The sequence below is a fragment of the Anguilla anguilla genome, chromosome 7 (genome assembly GCF_013347855.1).
Source record: "Anguilla anguilla isolate fAngAng1 chromosome 7, fAngAng1.pri, whole genome shotgun sequence".
NCBI classification, from domain to species: domain Eukaryota; kingdom Metazoa; phylum Chordata; class Actinopteri; order Anguilliformes; family Anguillidae; genus Anguilla; species Anguilla anguilla.
In genome coordinates this window covers 44,031,297-44,054,135 of record NC_049207.1, presented here as the reverse complement: position 1 = coordinate 44,054,135, position 22,839 = coordinate 44,031,297, and the positions used below count along the sequence as shown (strand labels likewise).

At 48.8% G+C, this 22,839-nt stretch overlaps 1 protein-coding gene across 6 annotated transcripts in view; it reads right to left on the bottom strand.

Moving 5' to 3' along the window:
• Positions 1-22,839, bottom strand: part of si:dkey-97m3.1 (fatty acyl-CoA reductase 1) — a 39,659-nt gene extending 16,820 nt beyond the window's left edge. For 2 of the 6 annotated variants that reach the window (XM_035425099.1, XM_035425096.1), the window contains exons 1-2: positions 15,393-15,415; positions 9,379-9,620 (exon numbers count right to left, since the gene is read on the bottom strand). In XM_035425099.1, the coding sequence (XP_035280990.1) occupies positions 9,379-9,620; positions 15,393-15,399 (249 nt within the window). In that variant the 5' untranslated portion in view covers positions 15,400-15,415. Of the gene's footprint in view, positions 1-9,378; positions 9,621-15,392; positions 15,416-16,841; positions 16,864-21,896; positions 22,102-22,333; positions 22,418-22,617 lie in introns of those variants that run through there. The other 4 variants (XM_035425100.1, XM_035425102.1, XM_035425101.1 and 1 more) reach the window with 4 other exon arrangements.

The following is a 22,839-nucleotide window of genomic DNA, read 5'->3' as shown; positions in this document are numbered from 1 at the left end:
GATCCTGACCAAGTACAGGCTCAGTAACCACACACAATTGAAAAAGGCTGACAACGGTTGCAACACATGGTTGGTTACCAAAAGCAGAACATGTGGTCACTGTAAGACAGGAGAGGTGGAAACAGATGCACTTTCTCCCACACTGCGGAAAATATTCAGAATTTATGACGCATCATTTCAACAAATTATCACTAATTAAAGACTTCTATTTCCAAACAGAATAGAAGTGACAAATCCTGCTAGGAGAGGGGCCAACAGCTCCAATAGTAGCAAAGTACTTCTCTGCTTGTCATAATCGGAGGGACACTAATTAACCAACAAAAATATATTCATTTTATTTATTTTTATCTTGTTTCTGCATTATTATTATTATAATTATTATTATTATCATTATCATCATTACTCGAATATAGTGGTTGTTATTGTTACAACATAGTAATTACTCGGTTTAATTTACATTTGTGTTATTTCTACATTTATGAATGTACACTTTGGCAATATCTTCAAGTGTATTTCATGTCAATAAAGCACCTTGAATTTTAATTTGACAGACAGATGACAGAGGAGGGAGGAGCAGAGAGTGACAGAGGTAAAAAACAAAGAAAATGAAAGAGGAATATGAAATGAAACGGCAAAGGGGAGAGAGAGGAAAGAAAGACATGAGCGATAAGAGGAAGAGGGAAGGAAACAGATCTTCACGCTCTTATTCAATGTGCTACTTCAGTAAGCACTGCTCGAACACTAACTCACTAACAAAATAATGGCGCGGTTACACGTCTGTTATCAATAGCAAAAATGAAAGCAGACTTCGGACTGCAGATCTGTTTGGTGTTAGAGGACTCATAAAAGACATTCGGAAATATCGGGATTTTTCTAAGTTTGCGAAACAAGGAGCAAATTGTGACGAGAGCAAATGAGGTGAGAGCCGGGAGGGTGAGGGGGCGCACGGGCACACAGACACGGACAGACAGACGGACAGACGGCCCTGTGTTTGCACAGAGAGGGCAGTGTTCTGTGAAGGGAAAGAAAAGGGAGCGATGTAAAGAGTGGGCCTCAGCCCTGCCTTTGTTCGGCGGCAGCAGCAGAGAAGGGCATTGTGGGATATGACAGTGAGGAGCCTCACGGACGAGCTGTCGCGCAGTGCCAGTCAGACCCCGGCCTGCTGTACCCCCGGATGTGTGCGCGTTCGAAGCCACACACTGTACCCAAGAAAGGCCACAACGCTTTGGCGCTATGCTAATGCTAACGAGCATACTGTACCAATGCAGGGCTACAATGCTCAGCACTATGCTAATGCTAACCCAAATACTGTACTAATGCAAGGCTACAATGCTCAGCGCTATTCTAATGCTAACCCACATACTGTCCTATTGCAATGCTACAATGCACAGCGCTATGCTAATGTTGACCCACATACACACTGTACCAAAGCAATGCTACAATGCTCGTCTGTTCAGGCCTGTTCAAGTGTGCACACACACACACACACACACACACACACACACACACACGTTGACTGTGGGCCCACTATGTGCGCAGAGCAAGCACGCGGAGCACACACGCACTGAGGACATTTGAAGGACAAGGTGATTTAAGGCTTCACACAGTTCCGATATTTTCCCATCGTCCTACCAGCCCTCTGACATCAGAAGCAGAAGGTTCTCGGAATAAAGCCAGCCAGGGTTTGGCCTTTTAAAGAGTCACACAATCTCCGGAAGTTGGCATTTAACAGTAAATAAAGGTGCCCTAAAAATATCCAACCGAAACAGACAATTAAGATAGCTATATCACAGTAAACAGACCACTTGTCAACAGCACACAACCTCTCCCAACGGCTCCACACTAAGTACAGGCCTATCGCAGGTATACCTGTATCTCTACACCTCTGAGCCCCGCCCACTGACAGGTAAACCAATACAGGAAATAAACCTAATAAGCTTTTTCAACGCTATTTATTCATAATGACTGAGGGCCGTAGCCTGCTAGCGCATCTCACACAGTCTCCCCCCCCCCCCCCCCAGATTAAAATGGAGCTGATGGCTCGTGTGCTCGGTGACTAAGCTAGCCGCGCTAGCTGTAATCAGATTGCGTCGGGAGATTATCTGTGAAAGCCACACTGCGCCGCCCGCTAATCTTGATCAACTTGATCCTCTTTGACGTGCAAAAAAAAAAAAAAGAAAAAAAAAGCTTTCACCTCTGCCCCACCCCCAAAACCTCCATCGCAGGATGTCCCTGAAAGGCCTGTTCCCCTACAGGGGAGGGGACCTGTCAATCACACAGGTCACTCCCAGCAATTCTAAAGCTGCATCTGAAGACAGGCACTCATTGTCCTTACATTCAGACGTCAACACATTTTATTATTTTAATTAAGATTCTTGTACATGCCATTGACAGCGATACTTTATAAATGATATATTACACTCATGAAAAACCCATGAAAAAGTGCCTAAAAAGGTAACACATGGTTTTCACTGGGGTGGTAAACCCTATAGGTACATAACTTTGTACCCCTAGCCAGCAATGGATAATTCACTTGTAACTATGTAATTTGTAAAAGGTACTTAGTACCCAAAAAGAACATTATTTTACTTACAGGGTGCATTTAGAAAATTGGTTCCTTAAGAACAAAAATGTACCTCCACAGTACCTTTATTTATAAGAGTATATTATTAACCGCTTTTATGTCCACCCCGCTTTATGACTGAGGCAGAAAAGGGAGGGACTGTGGGGACTTATAACTCTGTAGAAACCAGCAGCCATGTGAGGGTTTAGGGAAAAAGGCGTTTAACGTTCTTTATCCTGAACTGACCACATCTTTTCACTGACTTAACTTTTTTCCCCCCATAATTCCTTTTTACCCAGACTCTTCTGCCTCCCCCTTCCTCAGTGGCTGCTATTCAGCTCAGGCCTTCATATCCTGGGGCTCAACTGGAGTTGGCCCCCTGGTGAGGAACACTCAAGTCAAGCAGGGCTGTGTAAGCACTGTCCCTGAACCTCCAACTGGCGACGGGTGTGCTCGGCATTACGATTTCAAACCCACTGTGCACTCCACCGCGTAACCCCACCGCGACAGGGAACTGCAGGGATCATACACAGGTAGTTAAATGCCTGAATCCCAGTGAATGATGTCGCTCTCCTTTCCCATAAGGGAGTGGGGTTTTGCTCCTGCTACATCGCCATGGTGAGAAGGTGCCAGAACTGGGGTGTAATAAAGCTTAATGAGCCACCAACAAAAATGATATTTAATGTGCGGATGCGCAAGACAACCTATAGCAATCTATTATTCCATACATTACACGTGGTTACACTCACTCTCGCTCTCTCTCCCGGTTCATTGATGCTTTATTGGCATGACCGAATACCACAATATTGCCAAAGTACTTAACAATTAAATAAGAGCCAAGACAAACAGAATGGAAACTGCAGTGCTATAAATAAGAGTAAATAAAAGGAAAACATTCCACCCTCTCTCAGTATGTCACCAGCAGCCCTGCAGTACTCTGTTGTGCAATCACTTCCCCTCCGAGTGCAAACAGGAAGCTTTAACAAGTGCTTTACATGCAGGTAAACATAAACAAACACACACACACACACTATATATCTCTCTCTGTCTCTCTCTGTCACACACACAGAGCATAATATCACACACTCACTCACTCATACACACACACACACAGACACACACACAGCAACGTTCTGCTCGGAAACAATGTTTCCTTTATTAGCACTCTAAGACAAAGGGCGATGGAATAACACCAGAAGGAAGAGAGTCTTCACAATAATACCGAGAAGCGGATCGACCAATCAGGCCGAGCTTCAGCAGAGCCATAGCAACTCCACTATACTCTCACCAAAACACCACTCCATGATTCTAACCCAACTCTATACTTCCAACAACTCCACTCCACTCTACTCTCACCAAAACATTGCTCTAATCCTCCAACACAACTCCGCTCTACTCTACTCTCTCATCAAAATGCCAGGCCACTCAATCACACTGCCAGATAGCAGGTCTCACAAAAAGGGAGAAAATGCACCTGGGATTGAGAATAGTTCTGAGCAGGGATGCATCACAGTTAAATTTCATGGTTCAAGAACTGCCCTTTTACAGGCTTGCACTCAGTTAGCATCCTTTGAAAAGCCCATGCGAGCCATGTCGCCGTTACCAGGCAACAGATGTTGTGAACGACACACATTAGAGGCCTCCAGAGGACCGTAAAGCCACCGAAACCCAGCAGGAAGAAACCGAGTTTCAGTAACGTAGAAATTCCCCCTTCTCTCGACGGCAGAGCTCAGCTCCGAGACACAAAAGGGCTTTTATACCCACCAGATTACCTGATTACCTCAGGCTGAGACGCTTTCAGAGTTATGAGACCAAAGTCTGCTTTGACTATAACAGCAACAGGACTGTTTTCACAGTAATTTGCAGGCGTTTGTAGCTCATAACAGGCCGAACGGGCGCAGGTTTATCTCGCGCTGAAAAGCAGGCCGTCGCTAGGCTAAAGCTCCCGGTCGACAGCTCTGGAGCGCGAGTCTGCTAGCGCGGCCAGGCCGCGGGTCAGACCGGCTTCTGTTCTGGACGACCGCTGACCGGGTCACCTGGGGCACACGGCCTGTGGTTTGAGTTGGAGGAAGCGGCAGAAGCGAGAAGAAAAAAAAAAAAAAAAGAAAAGAGAGAGAGTGAGAGAAAGTGTGTGAGAGACAGAGGGCGAGAGCGAGAATGCTTACGGTGGGGTTTTAGCACGTTAGCGTGCTGCTGGGTTGGGGATGTTTGTGTTTATTGTCGACTCGGTTGTTTCCCCTCCAGTGGCCAGAGCTGACCAGACACATCTGGATTTCACTCGCTCTCTCCCTCCCTCTCCCTCCCTCCATCCCCTCTCACTCCTCCTCTCCATTCAGTACAGTTACACTTCATTGGCACGACTATGTACGGTGCCAGTGCCGAAGCACAGAACATATACAACTGCAGTCAGAAAATAACAACATCTCCCTCTCCGTCTCAGCTTAGCAGACCCTCTGCCTGTACCCTTCCACATCCTCAGCCACCGCATCTCCAAATAAGACCAGGAAGTAGAGAGCAGAGAGGGAGAGAGGGGGGGGAAAGAGAGGGAAGAGGAAGAGAAGGACAGGAAAGAGAACAGAGAAGAGGGAGAGGGAGAGAGGAAAGAAAGAGAGAAGTGAGAAGAGGGAGCGTTGGGGAGAGTAAGAAAGGGAGAGTCGGGGGGAGACTCCAGACAGGAGCGCAGACCGCGGCTCGATTTCACGGCCGCGGCGGTGGGGGCGACGGGGCCGCTGCTCGCCTCCTCTCCCAGCGCACCGACCCGCGCCGCCAAACAGCCGTCATTTCAGCGTGCGGAATCCGCGTCGGCCCGCGGGCGTCGCCCACGGCGGAGCGGAACGGCGCGCGGATGAAGGTGCAACGGCTCGGCGTGACGCTGCAACTACACACGAGACCCGCTACTCCACAGCCGTTAATCGCTCAGTAGCACTGGAGCACTGTGCTCTATAACACTGTACCACTGCAACGCTGGTACTCTGTGCTCTATAACACTGTACCACTGCAACGCTGGTCCTCTGTGCTCTATAACACTGTATCACTGCAACGCTGGTACTCTGTGCTCTATAACACTATCACTGCAACGCTGGTACTCTGTGCTCTATAACACTGTATCACTGCAACACTGGCACTCTGTGCTCTATAACACTGTATCACTGCAACGCTGGTACTCTGTGCTCTATAACACTATCACTGCAACGCTGGTACTCTGTGCTCTATAACACTGTATCACTGCAACACTGGCACTCTGTGATCTATAACACTGTATCACTGCAACGCTGGTACTCTGTGCTCTATAACACTGTATCACTGCAACACTGTTACCCTGTGCTCTATAACACTGTACCACCGCAACGCTGGTACTCTGTGCTCTATAACACTGTACCACCGCAACGCTGGTACTCTGTGCTCTATAACACTGTACCACCGCAACGCTGGTACTCTGTGCTCTATAACACTGTACCACCGCAACGCTGGTACTCTGTGCTCTATAACACTGTATCACTGCAACACTGGCACTCTGTGCTCTATAACACTGTATCACTGCAACACTGGCACTCTGTGATCTATAACACTGTATCACTGCAACGCTGGTACTCTGTGCTCTATAACACTGTATCACTGCAACGCTGGTACTCTGTGCTCTATAACACTGTATCACTGCAACGCTGGTACTCTGTGCTCTGTAACACTGTATCACTGCAACACTGGAACACTGTGCTCTATAACACTGTATCACTGCAACACTGGAACACTGTGCTCTATAACACTGTATCACTGCAACACTGGCACTCTGTGCTCTATAACACTGTATCACTGCAACGCTGGTACTCTGTGCTCTATAACACTGTATCACTGCAACGCTGGTACTCTGTGCTCTGTAACACTGTATCACTGCAACACTGGCACTCTGTGCTCTATAACACTGCAACGCTGGTACTCTGTGCTCTGTAACATTGTATCACTGCAACGCTGGTACTCTGTGCTCTATAACACTGTATCACTGCAACACTGGAACACTGTGCTCTATAACACTATCACTGGAACACTGTGCTCTATAACACTGTATCACTGCAACACTGGAACACTGTGCTCTATAACACTGTATCACTGCAACACTGGAACACTGTGCTCTATAACACTGTACCACTGCAACACTGGAACACTGTGCTCTATAACACTGTACCACTGCAACACTGGAACACTGTGCTCTATAACACTGTACCACTGCAACACTGGAACACTGTGCTCTATAACACTGTATCACTGCAACACTGGAACACTGTGCTCTATAACACTGTATCACCGCAACACTGGTACTCTGTGCTCTATAACACTATATCACTGCAACGCTGGTACTCTGTGCTCTATAACACTGTATCACTGCAACACTGGTACTCTGTGCTCTAACACTGTATCACTGCAACACTGGTACTCTGTGCTCTATAACACTGTATCACTGCAACACTGGTACTCTGTGCTCTAACACTGTATCACTGCAACACTGGTACTCTGTGCTCTATAACACTGTATCACTGCAACACTGGTACTCTGTGCTCCAACACTGTATCACTGCAACACTGGTACTCTGTGCTCTAACACTGTATCACTGCAACACTGGTACTCTGTGCTCTAACACTGTATCACTGCAACACTGGTACTCTGTGCTCTAACACTGTATCACTGCAACACTGGTACTCTGTGCTCTATAACACTGTATCACCGCAACACTGGTACTCTGTGCTCTAACACTGTATCACTGCAACACTGGTACTCTGTGCTGTATAACACTGTATCACTGGTACTCTGTGCTCTATAACACTGCATCACTGCAACACTGGAACACTGTGCTCTATAACACTGGATCACCGCAACACTGGTACTCTGTGCTCTATAACACTGCATCACTGCAACACTGGAACACTGTGCTCTATAACACTGGATCACCGCAACACTGGTACTCTGTGCTCTAACACTGTATCACTGCAACACTGGTACTCTGTGCTCTAACACTGTATCACTGCAACACTGGTACTCTGTGCTCTATAACACTGTATCACTGCAACACTGGTACTCTGTGCTCTATAACACTGCATCACTGCAACACTGGCACTCTGTGCTCTATAACACTGCATCACTGCAACGCTGGTACTCTGTGCTCTATAACACTGTATCACTGCAACGCTGGTACTCTGTGCTCTATAACACTGTATCACTGCAACGCTGGTACTCTGTGCTCTATAACACTGTATCACTACAACGCTGGTACTCTGTGCTCTATAACACTGGATCACCGCAAGACTGTTACCCTGTGCTCTAACACTATATCACGGCAACACTGTTACCCTGTGCTCTAACACTATACCACTGCAACACTGTTACCCTGTGCTCTATAACACTATCACTGCAACACTGTTACCCTGTGCTCTAACACTATACCACTGCAACACTGTTACCCTGTGCTCTAACACTATACCACTGCAACACTGTTACCCTGTGCTCTAACACTATACCACTGCAACACTGTTACCCTGTGCTCTAACACTATACCACTGCAACACTGTTACCCTGTGCTCTATAACACTATACCACTGCAACACTGTTACCCTGTGCTCTATAACACTATACCACTGCAACACTGTTACCCTGTGCTCTATAACACTATACCACTGCAACACTGTTACCTTGTGCTCTATAACACTATACCACTGCAACACTGTTACCCTGTGCTCTATAACACTATACCACTGCAACACTGTTACCCTGTGCTCTATAACACTATATCACTGCAACACTGTTACCCTGTGCTCTATAACAGTATCACTGCAACACCATTACCCCGCTCTCTGTCAAATGGTATCACTGCATTGAGTATCTTAAAAGTGCCTTGTAACACTGTAACATTGCGTACTGTAACCATAACATTGTGGTACTAAAACACTGTGTACTGTAATGTTAATGCAGTTGCACTGTGCTGTGACGCACTGTAAAGTGTCTGCCATTCTGTCCGCCCATCTGGCTGGCTGCCTGCGGTAAGGTGGCTGCATTTACTATATGTGATCTCTAACCCAAGTTCTCAGTCAAGTGTTCATGCTTATTCTACCAAGAAAATAAAGCAATACAATGGCCCAGTTCTTTAATTACGGAAATACCTGAAGCACCACCCTTCTGGAAAAGAATTTTAAAAAGGAATAAAAATACAAAGACATAGATAATCCACTGCTGGGTGGCCACGCCTAGACACACAGGGGTGAGACAGAAAACACACACACACACACACACACACACACAGTTCAGCTGAACAAAGGCAGGTTTTCCAGGAAGAAGAGAAATCTAATTCTTCAGCTGGGACACAACCTATTGTGACAGGGGCGTGGTGGGGGCAATCTACAATGCAGTGAGTGTGCAAGTATTTGGACAGTGCCACAATTTGATTATTTCGTTTTGTTCTGGCTCTACTCCAGCACAATGGCTTTGTAATAAAACAAAGAATATGTGGTTAAAATGCAGACTTGTCAGCTTTAATGTAAGACGTATTTCCATATCAGATGAACCCTGGCCCAGTTGGTTTGCGTTTGGCTCTGGGTAGGTTTGGTCAAGCCTGGCTCAGTTGGTATGGGTTTGGCTCTAGGTTGGTTTGGTCAAGCCTGGCCCAGTTGGGTTTGGGTTTGGCTCTGGGTAGGATTGTTCAAGCCTGGCCCAGTTGGGTTTGAGTTTGGACCTGGGTTGGTTTAGACTAGCCTGACCCAATTGGTTTGAGTTTGGCTCTGGGTTGGATTGGTCAAGCCTGGCCCAGCTGGGCGGGGTTTAAGCTGGGTTACCTTGCACTTCATCATGCTGGTGACGCGCTCCTGCATGGTCTGTCCGGCTTTGGGCCTGACCAGGATGTACAGGGCCTGCACCCCCGGGCAGCACCTCAGGAGCTTCTCCACCAGAACCTTCCCCATGAAGCCCGTCGCCCCGGTGATCAGGACGCTCTTCCCCGCGTAGTAATCGGCGATGGAGGCCATGCTGTCCGTCTGTCTGTCACTCTGTCGTCCTTGTCCCGGCCCGCCAAAAACACCTGCGCCAAACAGGGAGAACGGAAAGAGTAAAGACTGAGTAACCAGTGAGTAACCAGTGAGTAACCAGTGAGTAACCAGTGGATACAGCGAGAAGTAAATACTGAATAACCAACAAGTAAAGAAGGGGTAAAGGGGGGGAAAAAAACAAAAAAATTAAGTAGAATCACGATGTGAAGAGTAACCTGTAAATAATTGCAAGTGAACGGTGGGCAACAAGCGAGTAACTGAATGTGAAACCAGGCACAGTGAGTAAGTAGCAGGATGAGGGACAGCTTCAGTACTTTGCTGTTATTTTGCAGCTTCCTCTGTCATTTCTAGAACAGAGGGCACAGAAAGCCTTTGATGTGCATACTCACACTGGCACCCAAAACATGATACACTTCCCACCTCACCATGGTACCCAAATGCAGACGCGCACTTCTCGCATATGCAAACGCTCCTGCTGCAGCCATATGGAAATACACGATCATATGAAAGGAGGATCTTGTTAACTGTCAGCATTATCTTTAGGAATTTTACTGGTGCGTTCAGTTAAAGTACTTTGAATAATTATCTGGCCCAGGTCTGGTCTCCGACAGCTCATTATGCAAACAGAGCCCGCTAGAGCCACCGCCAGCATCCGAAAGCCCCGTGCGGGAAGGAGCGAGGGCTGGCGGGACCGCGGCTTAGCTCCAATCAGCTGCCAGCGCACGGCAGGAAAGCGGTTAATCCCACCCGCCCAACGCTGGGAAACCTGCGTCTGGCACGATGGGGGTAGAAAATGTGAGCAAAACAGTGTTGATGGGCACGAAGCAGGCTGGGCAGGGTGTGGCTGAGGCTCATGGGAAATAACCTTGGGGAAAACGCTATGCTGATGTGCAGGCAGTTTATAAATTTCAACAATCAGCTTTACAGAGAAGCGAGAAATTGAGAGTGAAATTTAGTGAGAGTGAGTGTCAGAGAGAGAGAGAAAGTGAAAGTTGCTAGCCTGTGGAGGTATCAGAACATTCTTTTCAGCGGGGGACTTAAGTGTATGGCTACTGCCGCTAATGTCCCTGGCAGTAAGGGCTCTGGGTTCCACTCAAAGCACATCAGCATCAGTCTAGGCAAAGATGGCAGCCATCCAGGGCTTATGGGAAATGAAGTCCAAGGACAAAAACAGTAACGGCAGTTTTCTCCCCGAGAGCTTGCCAATGCCACTCCTCCAGCACACCCCCGTAGGTACACTTTTAAAAGAAGAAAATTACAGGCCGTTTAGCTTCCAGCGGATTGGGAAAGATTGCTGTAGTTAACCCGTTTGTGCTTCTCAATTCTGGGCTACTCTACTGTTCTTTTATCTTCCCCTTTTATTTTACGTGGACTCTTAAACACCCACAGTAATCACTCACCAAACACACTGCACCCCGAGGAGCACACACACACCACCCTGAGACTGAGACTGAGACACACACACACACACACACACACACGCACACACGCACACAGGTAAGATGTGAGCGAATGAATGGCTGCAGTGGCTTATCGTTCGGCTTAGTTTGCACTGTGATGAAGCGCAGCAGTGTGGGTTTGACTCCACTATCAACACGGAGAGAAGATTGTGCAATGCTTTCTGGGAATTGTATGGGTGCAACGCAGTCGGAATCGGACCGTTGAAAGTTATGAAACTATGAGAATTACGAAACTGTACGGAGGCCTAAAAAGTGGGAGCAGTTAGCTACGCACACAAATAGCTTTTGCAGCGCGATGCTTTTATAACGAAAGGTATGGAACGTCTTTATAGCATGTAATAATCTCTGTTGCTAAGAGACCCTGACAGCCCAATCCAAATCACTAAATGATGGCCCTAATATCAACAAAAGCAAAAGATATAGGCTAGGCCTATATAAAAAAATTAAAAAAACATATAGATCCCTAACTACATACAAGCAATGAAAAATTACAACCAATTACTGTTCAGCATTCAGGGTCGAGGCCAATCACTGGTGAGCATTCAGTTTCATGGCCAATGATTGATTTTCCTTCAGCGACATGGCCAATCACTTGTTAGCAGCCAGAGGCAGCGGGTCCAGGGAGAGTCAGGCTGTTCCAAATAATACTGACCTGAGAAACAAATCAGAGCCTACTGGCACGAACACACACACACACACACACACACACACACACACACACACACACACACAGGTACTTTGCACCACTCAAAGCCATTAGACTTGGAGAGAATCAATCACACTGATCACACTCCTTGAACGTTTGGTCAGTTCCTCTGGCCTCAGACCAAAGGAGTGATGCCGATGAACTGCCCAACAAAGGAATCTGTGCTGTGGGTCAGCCAAGTCTGTCCATTAAGGAGTACGAGACAGGGCCAAGCCTGTGCATTAACCTGTGCACAGGAGCACCAGACAGGGCCAAGCCTGTGGATTAACCTGTGCACAGGAGCACCAGACAGGGCCAAGCCTGTGCACAGGAGCACCAGACAGGGACAAGCCTGTGCATTAACCTGTGCACAGGAGTACCAGACAGGGCCAAGTCTGTGCATTAACCTGTGCACAGGAGCACCAGACAGGGCCAAGCCTGTGGATTAACCTGTGCACAGGAGTACCAGACAGGACCAAGCCTGTGCATTAACCTGTGCACAGGAGTACCAGACAGGACCAAGCCTGTGCACAGGAGTACCAGACAGGACCAAGCCTGTGCATTAACCTGTGCACAGCAGTACCAGACAGGGCCAAGCCTGTGGATTAACCTGTGCACAGGAGTACAAGACAGGGCCAAGCCTGTGCATTGACCTGTGCACAGGAGTACCAGACAGGGCCAAGTCTGTGCATTGACCTGTGCACAGCAGTACCAGACAGGGCCAAGCCTGTGGATTAACCTGTGCACAGCAGTACCAGACAGGGCCAAGCCTGTGGATTAACCTGTGCACAGGAGTACAAGACAGGGCCAAGCCTGTGCATTGACCTGTGCACAGGAGTACCAGACAGGGCCAAGTCTGTGCATTGACCTGTGCACAGCAGTACCAGACAGGGCCAAGCCTGTGGATTAACCTGTGCACAGGAGCACCAGACAGGGTCAAGCCTGTGCACAGGAGTACCAGACAGGACCAAGCCTGTGCATTAACCTGTGCACAGGAGTACAAGACAGGGCCAAGCCTGTGCATTGACCTGTGCACAGAGGTACCAGCCAGGGCAAAATGGTGACTCTGAAGAAGCAATTAAATCCGGTTCCTAATATTCTTTTAGTGACTGGCGGCTCAAATACAAGCAGTGAAGAAAAATAAATAAATCCAGGGCCTGTGATAGGCAACAACTAAAAAAAAATAGCTTAAAGGGGGGTACAAACTGCTACAGCATTCATACCAGCAAACACAGCAGAGGGCCCAGCCAGGTACCACCAGGGCTCAGTTTGGCAATGCGCTATTCACAGGAACCATCTGTGCAGGACAGAGACGCCAAACTTCCGTGCCGACCGACCCAGAGACGAGAGTGCGCCAAAGGTAACCAGCCTCCAGGAGAGGTACGGCAACACCGAGCAATCAATCAACTGACCAACAAATCAACCGACCGATCGTTCACCCAATAAATGATTCAGACCGCTTTAATTTCCTACGGTATCTTTTTATAAAAATAAATAATACGGTGCATTCTAATGGATACACTCCAGGGGGAATAGAGCCAGAAAAACAAATCCCTTCCTCTTAAAAGGGGATCAAGCGGAACTCTGGGAAAATGGCACAATGTTGAGAAAGAAAGCTCAGTAAACATGACGGACGTGGCGAGGGTGAGGAGGAGGATGATGATGGCAGTAGTATCACGGGGGACCGGCTTGTGTAACAGTAGACAGGCTGGCACACGTTTGGCCTGGTATGTGTGAGAGTGAGACTGTCACAAAGCTGCTGAACGGCGGCTCTCTCTCTCTCTTCCTCCGTGTCCCGCACATCCAGGCGCTTATTTTAAATGCTCCACTGGGACCGAAAAAGCCCAGAAACCCAAAACGCCTCCGTTATCGCCAGCCTGGACCTGCAGAGCCGAGAGATCAGGGATCAGGGCTGTCTGCCGCGTGGAGTGAGGACAAGCAGGACAGCCTAGAGACCTGGAACAGCTTTCAGCACACAGTGTGTGTGCATGTGTGTGAGAGAGAGAGAGAGAGAGAGAGAGAGAGAGTGTGAGTGTATGTGTGTGAGAGAGAGACTGTGAGTGTGTGAGAGAGTGAATGTGGGGAGTGTGTGTATGTGCGCACGCGTCATTGCGTACACCATCTATCCGCACAGCTAAAAGTGCGTTTTAAGCTCTAAGATGGGCTCTCTCTTCCCTCCTCATTCTTTGCAGCTGATGCGAGTGAAAGGAACATCGCTGCAGGACGCAGCTTTCTGGCTCCGCCCCCAATCTGCATCATTACTGAAAACCACCCAGATCAGGAAATAAGAAAGCACGCCTGGCTCCAGTCATGCAAGGGGGGGGGGGGGGGGGGGGGCGGTGATCTCCCTACGCTGTGTAATATAATGTACATTCAAAGACATCTGCAAGACAGAGCCCCAAGGAGTACACTCATGTTCACAGGAAATGACAGAAACAGTCAAGTGAAGCAAACAGGAAATGAGCTCTCTTGAGGGGGTGGGGGGTGGGGTGTTAGATGGGGTCACAGAGTCCACAGGTAAGAAAAAGGGTTGCCAGATTTACTCTCACTCTCACTCATTCTCACTCTCTCTCTCTCTCACACACACACACACACACACACACACACACAAAAAATCAGGGTTATTCCTACACCGAGAATTCCGAGGCAGCCTCCTCGGTCGAATTTCGTTCCGCCCCCGCAAAATTCCGACCCCTTTCGGGCACGAGCGAACGTAAACGCGAGCGTTGCGCGCGGCGGATTTCTATCGTTCGTGAGCCCGAAGGCGGCGGGACTCCGACGCGGTGGTGCCGCATCGCGATCGGCACAACGCGCCAGGAAAGGCGGATACGGCTCGGCGTGCTCGGAGCGCGCGATCAGACACCGCCCTCAAAGCCCGCTGCGCTCAGACATGAAAATCCTGGTTCATTTTGCACCCGAGCTCATCCAACATTTTCAAAAATGTTTCCTAAATTATCATCCTATCAGGTAGGCCTAAATGTTTTCAAACAGTGGTCACGCTAGCCCATGGAGAGCTGCGTCTTTGGAGAACGCAGGACATCTTTCAAAATCTGCGCTTTACACCAACGCACTAGTGTGCGGACAAAAATAACTATTTTTGCCACAATACGCCTACTCGCTGTAACTCCACAGTAAACGTGTGCCGTATAAATGTATGTCGTGGTTCAAGTCTGGTTCATCAGCCGTTGTAATTTCAAAAATCTCGCATTAACTGCCGATTTTGCAGATATGACCTGTAGAATGAATTTTCGAAAAATAGCCTATATTTTAGAAAGTTTTTGAGGAGGAGAACGCTGGCGAAAAAGAGTACAATCATCATCTGATCATTACTGGCCATGAAAAAGTATAATTCACACTACGAACTAGATGTGACAAATTTGGTCACGTGATCACGATTAAAGTACCACCAAGTAAATGCATTGAAATAAAAAGCAGGCCTCAGATAGTTTGGAGTTCGGAGGCCTGTCGAGTGACCCCGGGCAGCACCCCGCTTCAGCATTACTGAAACAAGCCGCCGCACAGCCTCTACGAACACCACACACTGCCCAGGCTTCCGCAGAACTACACTTCCCAAAACACCCAGCCACACGAACGACAGCCGCAAAGCTATGCCGTTTCTATTTAGGCTATTGCTGCAATCGGCGCGCATAGTTACTCACTTCGCATTCGCTTTTCGCTAACGGAACGCCATCGGTGCCTCGGTCACGAGGAGGATTACGGGCAGGTTCCTCTCAGCGAGAGACGGGACAGGGCTGGTGCCGTCTGGTGAGTTTTTTCGCGGCCTGCCAATTCGACCGAGGCGCGTGCGCTCCTGTTCCGTCGGACAGGAGAGGAAGCGCGGAGTCGCGAGTCGCGCTATCGCATGTCCCGGCGCACTCTCGCCACGGCGACCGGCGGTGTTCGGTTACCGCACGGGGGCCGGATCGCACGCCGTTTCTGTAATTACAGCACCTAGCCCTTGGCTGGGACAAGGCCCGGCCAACAACGTTTGTTTCGATTGGCTGACACCGGATCGGTGTCCCGGGCCAGCGTTGCCCGTTAGCGGGGAGACGAGACGGTTAGAGCCCCCACTCAACCCCCTCCCCCTCAACCTGCCCCACTCCCCACACCCCACCACCCCCACACCCCCAACCTGCCCTACTCACCGTGCCCCCCCCCCCTTCAACCAGCAGCTCATTCAGGTAATGCGGAAAGAGACGTATCACTTCCCGGCGGCTTCTTCGATAACCAGCCCCGCCGTCCAAGAAAGACGCCGAGCGTTTAATAATGGATGCCCTGCACGCCCTTAATTCAAATCCCCCTGATCAGCCATGCAGGCTGAGGCTACGCTACGCGCATCACAACGACTATAAACAGACGCTAGGCGACGCGCGTCAAAGTGACTACAAACAGACGCTAGGCGTTTACACGCACCAAGGTGACCATAAACTGACGCAAGGCAACAGGCATCAAAGCGGTCATAAAGTGGCGCTACGCTACACGGATCCCGGCCGCGACAGGCTGACGCTAGGCTACAACAGCAGGTTCAGAGCCGAGGCTGTGACACTAGCAGCCACAAAAGGCTCTGCTCTGGCAGGAAGGCCTGTCTCATGAGGTCCAGAGCAGAGATGGAGAGATGGATGGAGGGAGGGAGGGAGGGAGGGAGGGAGGTAGAGAGGGAGAGACTGCAGCCATGGGCAGGTCTGTGCAGCTCACAGCATTGCTCTCTGCCTGTATCTTATCTGTCTGGGGGGGGGGGGGGGAGGCAGGGAATACAGATCTGCCATCAGGGGGGAGGAGGGTGGACATCAGGATGATTCTGGGAAGGAGGAGGGAGTTTCACACATGAAATCAGCACCGTGTGTCTCTCACAGAGGAAGAGCTCATCACTCAGACACAGCGAATGGGAGGAACAGCACCAGGCTGCAGAATCCAAAGGACCAAAACACGCAGAGAAACAGCACCGCACTGCAGAAACAAACGGACCAAAACACACAGAGAAACACCATACTGTAGAAATCCAAAGGACCAAAACACACAGAGAAACAGCACCACACCGTAGAGACCAAAACACATTTAAATCCTGAATTAAATGCTTTTAGACTTACAGACTTATAATCCACACTTACCCATACGCTTAGGGAAGACGCTCCAAGGTCACAGCGATGATATTTAGGCAATGCCCATGCGCGCTAAACTGCCGGGCTTACGGATCAGCAGCTTATCCTTTTAAGTACACCGCTGATCTTCATTTCAGACAACAGAGAGCCTTTCGCTAAAGCTAAGTACGAGAGTAGATCGATAGACACCATTAAGCTGCAGACAAACTTGACATTTGGAAACGGCGTCAGAAGATCGCCCAGTCCAATCACGCGACGGGGGGAGGACAGCAAATCGCAGCCGAATAAATCCAGGACGTTGTTTTATGTTGTTCTGGAAAAAAACTCTCTGAGCTCTGCTGGGCTGTGTGTGGATAGAGACGGACTCCAGACAGGACTCTGCCCCCACAAGCGTGGCTCTTATCGGGGGCCGAGCGGGTAGCTGCGGCTAGCGTGCCCATCAGGATAGCCGCCTGTGCGGGGTAGCATGGATAAGCTGACCCCAGCACTCACTGTGCCTGGCTTTAAAGAGCATCAACTACCTGGCGACTTACTGCAGCTCTTATTAACAAAACAAACACATATACTGCTTACTGTAGCTCTTAACACAACAAACACAATGAGCCTCTGCTCTGCCAGGTCCCTCTGAATAAGAGCGTGTGCTGAATGGATGCAAGATGAGGGGGCAGGCGAGTACGTGATGGAGGAGGAGAGTAGGGAATACAGACAGTTAGCGGGGGCAGGTCAGAAAGATAGGGGAAGAGTGCATGGTTCGATCACAGGGAAACCCAGAGCCGGCCTGGAGGACAGTGCAACTCAGAAATGACGTTCGCACACACACACACACAAACACCCATGCAGGGATGTGGGCATACACACACACACGCAGGGATGTGGGCATACACACACACACACACACACAGGAATGTGGGCATACACACACACACGCAGGGATGTGGGCATACACACACACACACACACAGGGATGTGGGCACGCACACCCACTTCCTGCCATGTCCACAGAAACGGCGACGGCGGCACCCGCTTCCTGTCCACTCTGATTTCACTTCCTGCGATCGCGATCGTCCTCCATTCACAAACCTCTCCGCCGAACACCGCATCTTCCGCGGCTTCTGCATCGGGCCAATGACAGCCCGAGCCCAGCCCTGCCGCTAAATACGGGTGCGGAAGGAGGCGCGCTGAACGACGCGGACGCAGGAAATAGGGGCGCCGCACGGCACGCTGAGAAAGCAGCGACGAGCAGCAAAACAGCCACAGTTGCGATTTCGTGCGCAAGTCTCAGCAGGCAGAGAAACTGACTCATTTGATAAACATTACGCACAGCCATGCCCGGCGTAGGCCGCCCTTCCCTTCCCTTCCCTTCCCCGAACCAGGCAGACATTAATCCTCAAAGTCACGGTGTCCTCGAAGGACCTGCGGGGATCGCTCGCCACCCAGGGGCTCGCTAATGAGACACGGGAGAGACCGGGGGAGCTTTGGCACAGCGTCCATGCGCGCGCATGCGTGTGAGTGTGTGTGTGTGCGCGTGTGCGAGCGCATCTTACACTCGCGCCGTGACGTTAGGTTCGAGCCGCGATGGCGGTCTCTGCTACGCGCCCTGCACCGTCTGCGCGGCTGATACACAAACCTCTGCCTCTGATCTAAAAAAAAACACACGTACCGCAGCTTAGAAACCAGGTCAAACCTGACGACGGTAGCGCGCCGTGTATTTCAAAGTGTATTCAAATGTACAGTGGGTTATCGGGGCATCGAGAGCCTGGCGATACCGCTTCCGCCGACGCGCTGCTACTGAGCTTAGCTTATGGGTGAACGGCCACTTTTAAGAGGGAAATCTCAGTACATTTCGCTTCTGTTTGATTTCGAAAGATCATTGCAGCAACCTGTTGAACTATGCGGTTGTTCCCTGCACTTGGACCAGTAGGCCTACTTCTCTCTAGGGTTTTCGTCATACTTGTTCCTGGTTATGGTTATACACTTTGTTGTACGTCGCCCTGGATAAGAGCGTCTGCCAAACGCCTGTAATGTAATATGTAATGCAACCTGCTGTTTGTGCTTCCCGTTTCTGTGCATCTATGAGTGGCCAAAGTGCTCTGCTGTTCTTTTACCATTATCTCTTCCCCTTAAACATGGAGCATCTCTCCCCTTCTCTCATCAACGAACTCCAGAACAGAGTGCATGTCTCTATGTGGAGTACAGAACACTACAACACCCAAACGGACTGCACATTTCAGGACCTGAACAGTGTCAGACTCTCCCCAAGGACAATGTTCCATAAGATCAAAGGGGAAGGAGGGTTTGGGGTTTAGTGAAACAGGTGCATGGTTAAAATAACCCATCTAATCCACAGTGTAACACGTACGCCACCGTCTCAGAATTGCTTCAGTATATATCCAGCTGTATAAATGGATACAATGTAAAATGCTATGTAAAAGTTGTGTAAGTCACTTTTTTAGCGTCTGCTAAATGCCTATAATGTAATGTAATGTAATGTCTCCCTCCCAGAATCCTTCACTCCAGCTTCGTTCCAGTCTCATTACCAGAAACCTTCACTCCTGCTTTGCCTTCACGTCACTCCCAGAATCCTTCACTACTGCTTCCTTCCTGACTCACTCCCAGAAACCTTCACTCCCGCTTTGCTTCCACCTCACTCACCTCACTCCCAGAATCCCTCACTCCCACTACGCTATCGCATCACTCCCAGAATCCTTCACTCCTCCTTCGCTACCAGAATCCCTCACTCCCACCCTCACTTCCACTATCCCTCCGGAGCCAGAGCCGAACCCCCAGCGACTTGCCACGCCGCGCTGTGTGCAGACTAAATGGGCTAAAGAGCACAGGCTCGTTTCGCTCGCCTTTAAACATTTACGACCATCCACTTAAGAACCGTCGGTTCGCCTCACACGGCCCGCCGATGCAGGAGGGAAGGAAAGAACCGGAGGCCGGGAGCTCCAGACCACCACACTGAACTCACAGCAGAGGAGAGCAAACTCCACACCAAGCACAACAACCTAGCCCCTGAACTCAGGGCCTACCAGCTGATAGGCTGGCGAGGACAGAGAGAGCGATTGGCTGGCAAAGACATACCGTGTGATTGGCTAGTGAGGACATACAGAGAGCAACCGGGGCAAAACACAACCGGCCAATGCAAATTCACCCAGCAGCTGGCAAAAAATAAAAAAATGAAGGGGGGGGGACAAACGTATTTAAATGAAATGACGCACGTTTACAGATAAGGGCGGCGTTTATCGTTTTGGGCGGGACCACGCCTGAGTGGAGCCCAGCGGTTGGCACACGTCTACCTGCCAGAGGGCAGATGAAGGAGGGCAGCCGGGAGCCACGCAGTGTTTGGCAGCAAAAGCGGGCACAGTTTTAGAGGCGCGATAAGCTAGCGCATTTTACGGTTTAAACACCGAATGTGAGCTAAACTGTGCACTGCTGTGAAGACTGACAGAGAAGAGGAAGCCTGGAGAAATGAAAAAAAATTGGCTAACAGAAAGGGGTAAAAAAAAAAAAAAAAAAAAAAAAAAAAAAACACACCAAAAAACAGGATTTTAATGATTATAAAACCTAAAAATAGAGAACTGGCACCAAGCTGTCTGACATTTGGCATTTGGGCCTGAAAACCACAGCTTGGAGCCATTTTAGAAACTTAAGTCATTACACTTGCACCATATGGTAAATGGACAGCAAATCAGCACATTTGTGTGCAACACCAACACCCCCCCCCCCCCCCAAAAAAAAATTAAAATTAAAATTAAATTAATCTTTTTCCAAAAATACATTTTTACAACTAAGTTCAGTGTATCTTATAAAGGGACTATCCCAGGGGCCTGCAGTGAATTCTAGAACTAAATATAGATTGGCCCTTGATGGTAATAATAGAAGCTCTGCAAAGGCTAGATTTGGAATCTTTACCACTCCCTTTTCCTTCTCTCAGCTCAAGATACCTTACCAACCAGTTCGCACAGACAAGTTTGAGATTACATTAGTATTCACTTTGGAATTAACTGTCTTTGAAGAAGTTAGTGGCCTGTATTCAATCAACGTGTAATCGCATTTGACTAACAACTACACTTCTTCACACGTTCAATTGGGCAAGTTAGTTTTAGTTACACCTGGACTCACCAAACTGTTTGCAAAGAAGTGATTTTTTTTTTTTTTTCTTTCAATTATTAATCACATAGGACAAATATTGATTGAATGCCATCCCTTGCATTATAACTCAGAGTTACAAACAGCAGAATAACCTATTACAACTGCTGTGAACGTTACAAAAGTATGGCAACATACTGATTCAATGAGCGTCAGCAAACGGCTCTGAAACTGCTTCAACTCTCCAGACGATATACCTAATTGCTGTCAGGATAGTGCTAATGCATCCGAATGAATCGGGACAACAATCACCTCCTCATCGTGGCCGTTCATTCTGATATACAAACATTTTACCTTACTTTACATTACTGTAGAGAAAGGAATAATCATTGAAATGTTTTTACCAAAACGTATCACTTATCACACCGCACCTACTGACATCATCTGATACAGTAGACCTGCCAAGCCGGTCTTCAAGCCGCTCACTTGATTGATAGGATTGGTAAGACTTACTTTCAAGACCTATGACGTGCCCTCGCTAGGGAACTAAAGGAATAAATAAAAAGGTAGAGGCAGTGCACTCAAAACCTTTCACCATCATCGCGATTCAGAAAAGAACGTTCGTCATTTTAAAAAATCCGGTTTATGTGAGCCCGATCTAGCATCTGACTAGAGCGTGGCAGGGACTGGCGATTACCTACCAACCGCTCACGAAAAGTCTCATCGCGTATCAAAGTCATGTCGGTCGTACGTAGCCCCATGAGCAGGTAGGCTATAGCCTGCCCTAGACTATAGGAAACAGAGGCACACCATTAACGGAACATTGATAATAAGCACGGCTGCTAGTTTAAGACAAACGTGCTAAAATAACGTTATATCGCGTCAGCTTAACTGAATAAACGGATACATACACACGGAAGAAACAAGAACACAACACGTGTCTCTGTCCCAAATTCAAATTCCACAACAAACCTGCACATAGATTTCAGTAGCCAGCTAGCCAACTAGCAGCCAGCTTCTGAGTCCCGTTAAACGACTAAAACTGCACCTCCGCCCTCTTCATTCAATGAATTCGGCCGGGAACTGAACATTTGAGACAGCGTACAGTGGCTGCCGGCTAGCTTCCTTGAGAACCTGGAACCAAAATCACTACAAGCTTTCAGAGGAACCTAAAATAATTACCGGCATTTCCTCTGAGCTCATTTGAGGACACAATTATCTGTTGCAAGCTTACAGCCCAATTAAGCAATTAGACGTGCGTGCCTGCAGTCATTACTCAGATACCCGAGCGTTACATCTTTGGCTGCTGTCAGCAAGCTAACGTTAGCAAGGCAATAGTTCACGGATTCATGGACATATTCAAAGGCTGAATTCCAGACTGTTCATAATTATCAAGAATGGTAGCTTACTTTTCTATATTTAGCAGCCTCCAGTCGAGGAAAATTATAGTACGTACTGACGTTATCTGACAGACGTTAGGCTGCTGTGGGCTACATCACACATGATTTCATTTGACTTCACATAGCTTCTTCAAGGCAGTCAAATGACAAGCGGGCGAGTGATGCTCCCGTTGGCTGCGCGGCGCTCCCACCTAATATGCGAATAAAACTGCGTTTTACATCGCTGTATTTTCCACCCCGATATCCCGGTGCGTACAGTTCACACATTCCGAAGGATAGCACATTAATCTTACCGTGATCATGGGTAGGGATCCTCAGTCCCAGTTTGCACGTTTTGACTAAATGTCAAGAGGACCCAGCCAAAATGCCTGAGCAGTGGATGGAGACTGCGAGTCCCCTCCTCTCTACGTGTCCCGCAGCGCTGTACGGCGGAGTGTGCTAGCCGACCAGCCTGTTCAGGAGTCGGGACTGAAAGCAGATAATCACAGCCAGTCAGCAGGGCTGTCTGTGCTGGG